Below are 6,000 nucleotides of genomic sequence, written 5' to 3' on the forward strand. Positions count from 1 at the left end.
CTCTCCATGTAATGCAAATGCTGGTTAGTTCCATTATAAAGTCCCCCACAAAGGCAAACTTCTTCCGATATTTGGATTCAGGAGTTTTGGATTGGATGCAAAATTACTAGGCTACGGAGTTGATGATTAGTAGTCGTAAACTCAAAAAATTGGATCGGCTGTTCAACGATGATTATAAAATATGCCCCGTATTTCCTGAATCCATTTTCGTCGTCGAGAAAGAAAAAAAGCAGAATATGTTCATTTAGAGTAAGTACGTTTTTGTGCCAAATTTTGTAACTTCGGCGGATCAAATTAATTAGCATGTTTAAGTTTAGGTTCTTGAACCTTATTTCTTTTTTCCGCGCACTTTACACTTCAAAGAATATTTTTTAAGATATAAATAACTCCCATTATCTTTTAAACTTATTGTTACGTTAGCAATATACTATACTTTAACAGTTTGTAACCATTTTTGTAAATTTCAGGATTCTGCTATTATTTTAACGATAAATCTCTCAAGTTCCAAAACCTTGCGCATTTTTTGAAAACTTTGAAAGCTAACCTCCTAAAATTTGTGAACTTTGCTGCAAAAATATTCAAATTTAGAATGTTTAAAAAAGTTATTATTTAAAAAAAAATAGATTAAAAGATTAAAAAATTTTAATGCAAGAACGAAATTATAAAATAGTTTTATTATGTATTTCGAGCGTGCAGCGAATATAAAAGACCGCTAAGAAAGATTAATGTGCTAAAAAAGGGTCTGAAAATTTTCTTTGGTCAAATTTGTTCTCCCCCCCCCCGTTTTTTGACAATACTCCTCTTTTAACATTTCCCACTAAGGAAAAATTTATTGTCGAAGGTGTAAAATGAATTTTGATTTGCACAGACAATCGCTTGGTGCATTAACTACAAACAAAACTATAAATTTTACTTAACTGTGATAAAAACTTATAACAATTAAACGAGAATATTAAAGAGGAAAAAAATTAATCACTCTCTAATAAATAATTGATTAATAATTTAAAAATTAAACTCACCAAATATTACAGAATTTTAAAAATAATTTTCACAATTAAAAAGGTAGAATAAATTGAAAAGTTAAAGTGTAGCAATTTTTAGATCATTAATAATTTTTTAAAACTTTGACTTGGTTTAGTGTATACACCCATTGAAAATTGAATCCATTAATAATGAAATTTTATTTCATGCAATGCAGTATTTCTGTTATAATTAACTAAAATTATATCATAAAATTAAAAGATATAAAACTATATTATTAAATTATAATAATTATTTTCCATTTTCGTACTTGACTTGTGCTTTAATCACGCTGTTTCTCGCTTTAGTCAACATAGCACCCTATCCCTTTAGATAACCAAAATTAGATAGATAAATTTAGTATTTATAAGCATTTGAAAAGGAATTAGGTTTCAAATTCACCTGCAACGCAATTTTTTAAGGAAACTTCAATTCAACTTCTNGGGGTGTTCTCTTGTGAGTAATCAATATTTTAAGGAGTTTGTTCCTGATTAATTTACCTTTATAACAGACCCAGTTTTTAAATTTTTTTTTTTTTAGGAGTGTAAGATATTATTAGAACATACAAGGCCCAAATTATTTTTATCTACTCATAAATATTTTCATTTATATATTCTTACATGCACATAAAATTAAATTATTTTTCCTTGTTGCAATTTTATTTAAATTTTTCTATTCATTGAAAAAAATTGACCAAATTAAATTTTTTTACCAAGTTATTGCATATGCGATGTTTTTTACGTCGATTATTTTAAACATGAACATCTACTATTCTACTTAAACTAAAAACTTTACTTAAAAACATAAAGACTATCAAATTTAAAGAAATATATTTCAAAATACTAATAAATAAATAAATATAATGAATCAATACAGCAATAAAGCATTTATATTTATAATTTCAGAATTATTGTTATTTCAGCTCAAAATTGATGTTAGGTAATGCTGTAAATCACAATTAAATATTTACACCACACCAAAATAATACAAGTTGAAATTCAAAATCATTAAGTTGTTACGAAACATTTCAACAGCGAAAAACTTATAAAACTTCATAATTTAAAATGCTTGGTTCAAAGTTCATATGATAATTAAAAAACGTAACATCTTTTTAAATTCCCAGAAAAAAATCATCATTAACTTATGAATTTTAAGAAAAATATAAGATTTTGTCTTTTTTAATAAACAAAAAAGGTCTAAAATTCAAAACATCAAACAGTAAAAAAAAATTATGTTAACAAAATACTTAATTAGGAACAACAAAAATTTTAAATAATTAAGCCACAGTAGGAAACAGCAGACATTTTTAAAACTATATTTTGATTAAAAAAAATCTTACAATAAATACAATTCAATGCTTTGTCAAATAATTTTAATAAATTTTGTATTAGAGGTTCTATAAAAATAAATAAAAATGAACTTTATAAACTTAATGAGATAAAAATAAGCAATAAAAATAATACAAGAACTTTATAATTAAGTTTATATTTATTAGTCTTTTACATGTTTCTGAAAAAATAAGCTTTAACAAAGACAAAATTATATTTCCTTATCGAGTAGTTTTTATTAACAACAGCTTCATGAAACACACATCTTACAATTCATTACGAAAATTAAACTTTATTAAAATGTCAAAATTATTTTCATTACTTTTTATCAATAAGTTCATAAATGTATTATTTTTCTCTATATTTACTTACCAATGCAAAGTTTATTAGGTTTTTCTTTCTGGAAAAAATTTCCATGATTTTATCCCTATGTTTAAAAATTTCCACAATTTTCTATTAAGACTACATTTTTTAAATTTTTATACTAATTCATATTCAATAATTTTTTTTTTCTTGAATAAGAAAATATAGTACACATTTTTTAAAAAAAAAAGTTCTTAAGCATGAATCATTTTGTTTTCAAAAGTTTAATTTTCTAAGAGTTTTGTGAAGAGATCATTTCAGAAAACAAATCCCAATTAAAAACTATTTGTCTTTATTGAAGCTTGAATTTTCCGATATATGTAAGAAACTAGTAATTTAATTAAGATATTTCTAAATATTCTATAAAATAATTTAAACAGCAATTAATATGACTGGTTTATTTGTTATTCTTCATATTTTTGTTCTTTTACTATTCTCTCAAAAGAAAATAATAAAACTGATTAGATTGAGTAGGATTTTTTGAAAGAAAAAAAAAAGAAGAATTTTACGAAATGAATATTAAACTATTGCATAAATATCTATTTCCTTAAAATGTAATAAAGCTTTTACGATAGCTTTTTAAAACTGGAAGCAAATTTTGCATATTAATCAATTTTATGCAATATTAGATAACTTTCTAAAAAACAACAACTTATAATTAGGATAGTACATCCATTAAAAACAAGAAAAATTTCATTTATTCTAGGACTTATAAATCTTTAGTTTTTTGAACTCTTTAACAAATTAATTAGGCAAAAATCGATAGCATAAAATCCTTTGTTTGTTATCCTCACCTAAAAAGAAAAGTCATTTTAAATATATTAAAAAATTTATTAAAGAAAAATGCTTCGTGCATCTTACATAGCGTCTGCTAAATAAAATAATGCATAAAAATTATTATTCTAATTTTTACATAGCATTAGGAAAAACAAATAAAAATAATAAGTTTTTTTACCTAGATTGACCATGATTGCTTTTATATTCCAAAATTTTCTTTCTCTCCCAGCCTTCAGAAGTTTTAACCCAGGCTTCCCCAGGCGATCGCCAATCCTTTCCGAGGAAAGGCATAGGTATTTCAAAATTATTCTATTAAATGCGATCTGTTTCAAAAATTTAAAACACTACGCAGATTGTTTTCAAATAGACGACTTCAAACGCTTTTATGATCCAGTTGTTGATGTTCTGTTGTTGACGAAAATGACGTCACAAAACATATGTGTGGTGATCCAGTTGTTTAACAACATTGAGCGCATGCTGCTGTCTGACGTCAAAACGATTATGATAAATTCGATGAATACGATTATGATTCATCGATGTTTTTTACGGAATTTTTAAAAATTTTCAAATTATTAATATTTGTTAAATAAGAGTTGTTTTTGTTCATTTAAAACAACGATAGACATCTCAATAAATTAAGTTTTGATTCTTTTCTTTGAGAAATCAGGGAAAATGTTCCTATCCTATTTTAACTGCCAGAAGAATCTGGCAATTCTCAATTAATACCAGATTTATTTGTTTTGTTTTGGAACATTTTTAATACCTTTAGAAATTAACATGCTTGCTGTAAAATATGTATCTAAGGATTTAAGAGGATTATCTTCTCTTATACATTTCAGCAGAAATGTTAATTTTCGTTCAAGAAATCCTCCCGACCCTCATTTCGATCGCAAGCGAATGATCGAAGTTTGCAAACCTATAGTGCTCCCTGATCGTACTCCTGATAATGAAACTTGTTCTAAACTTAAGCTTGTAGAAAAAGAAGTACCTCATCCATATGAAGTAATTTTATCGTCCGAGTTGAAGAAATACTGGGAAACTTCTCGAATGATTTTGTTTTATCATTTACCTCCATTATCAAATCGTACACAAAGAGGAGTACGAAACACATTTTTCAAACAAGTTCAGTTTCATGCGTACAGTGCAAACGTTATGAAACTCGCAATTTCGGAAACTCCATTCAAATCTGCTCTTCATTTGTATGAATCAAACACAGCTGTTGTTTTTTCCGAAACTTTAGCAATTAGTAAATTATTGAAAATAAATCGTAAGATTCAGCAACAAGGGGTTGCATTTCTAGGAGGCATAATAGATAATGTATTTTACAGTAAAAATCAAGTACAGGAAATTGGTGATTTGTTTAAAAAGGACTGTCATTCAGAATTGGCGCAACTCTTGGATTATGTGCCATCAAAAATCAAAAGCACTTTGAATTATCAAACACAGACACTCTCACATTATTTGTCACAAATTTCAAATGAAAAATAGTTTTTGTTGAGAAATAAATTTTTATTAAGCATTAAGTAAAATCATTATGTGCGTTCAGGGGATATTTCCGTATCTTGATCTGTCACGCCAACAATTGCAAAGGTGTCAGATTTCAAACTTGCAAATTTTAAAAAAAAGAACTGCATGTAGATGTTTGCCTGGGGGTGGCTGCGAGTTATACCCTTCTAGTTTGTTTGTTTCTTTTTTTAGTTTCTTGCGGGCTGCGGCCTAGAAGTTGCCAAGACTTGGCGATTATTCTGCCACAGATCACGATACAGAAATCTTCTTGTGCTCTTTATTTATTTTAGCTATGAAAATTCCAAATGTTATGAGCTTGTGGATCATTAGTTCAGTTTTGAACAACATAAAACCTTCTAATGCACTGCAGGGGGTGATAGTTTTCTATCTTTTTTTAAACCCTTATGAATGAATGAGAGATTAAACTATAAAGATTAAAAGGAAATAAAAGAAGTTGTCAAGCCTTCGATTCAACCCAGTCTTTTTTTGAGTATGTGTTTTACTATGATAATGGCAAATAACTTTCTTATTGCTTTCAAGTGAATTGCGTTTTCTTAAGAATTCAGCTATTCTCTTTAATAGTGAAATATTTTTTTAAAGAAAATTAAGCAATGATTTTATTTTAATTATAAAATATTATGTGTTAGACTTTTTATTTTGACTTGCTGCCTTTAGAATAGCTAAGCATTTAAACTGTTTTAATAAATACACTTAGAGAGTTGAAAATATAAGAAAACAAAGTACTGTCAGAAAAATAAAATAAAAATATTGATAAAGCTAGTGTTTGAAAGAAACAGTACTAGATAGATTTTGTTTTGGTTTAAGAGGAAATTATTTTTCCAGCTTAAAGCGTATTTTTAATGTTATTTTTCAATCGGGATATCTTCACTGCTAATTCACTTTAAATGATAAAAAGCTCATGAAAGAGAAATTTTACTAATAGCCTGCTTATATTTACATTTCTTTAATATTTTATTCTTAAAATTTTTTACCACATTAACCAATC

General features: G+C 26.4%; 2 protein-coding genes across 2 annotated transcripts in view; one reads left to right on the top strand and one right to left on the bottom strand.

Moving 5' to 3' along the window:
- The window catches only part of LOC107454526 (F-box only protein 32), a gene marked incomplete at its 3' end in the record, with an annotated part of 53,863 nt that extends 49,894 nt beyond the window's left edge, over positions 1–3,969 (bottom strand). The window contains 1 exon segment of the mRNA XM_043046850.2: positions 3,667–3,969. Coding sequence (XP_042902784.1) covers positions 3,667–3,779 — 113 coding nt within the window.
- A 222-nt stretch (positions 3,970–4,191) lies between these two features.
- Positions 4,192–5,460, top strand: LOC107454521 (mitochondrial ribosomal protein L10). Its single transcript, XM_016071738.3, has one exon. It carries the CDS (start codon positions 4,266–4,268, stop codon positions 4,974–4,976), a length of 711 nt encoding a protein of 236 aa, XP_015927224.2. The 5' UTR covers positions 4,192–4,265; the 3' UTR covers positions 4,977–5,460.
- The last annotated feature ends 540 nt before the right edge of the window (positions 5,461–6,000 follow it).

The sequence above is a fragment of the Parasteatoda tepidariorum genome, chromosome 10 (assembly GCF_043381705.1).
Source record: "Parasteatoda tepidariorum isolate YZ-2023 chromosome 10, CAS_Ptep_4.0, whole genome shotgun sequence".
Classification (NCBI taxonomy): domain Eukaryota; kingdom Metazoa; phylum Arthropoda; class Arachnida; order Araneae; family Theridiidae; genus Parasteatoda; species Parasteatoda tepidariorum.

Coding starts and splice junctions, on each gene's coding strand:
- LOC107454521 (XM_016071738.3), top strand. CDS start 4,266: ATGCTTGCTGTAAAATATGTATCTAAGGATTTAAGAGGATTATCTTCT.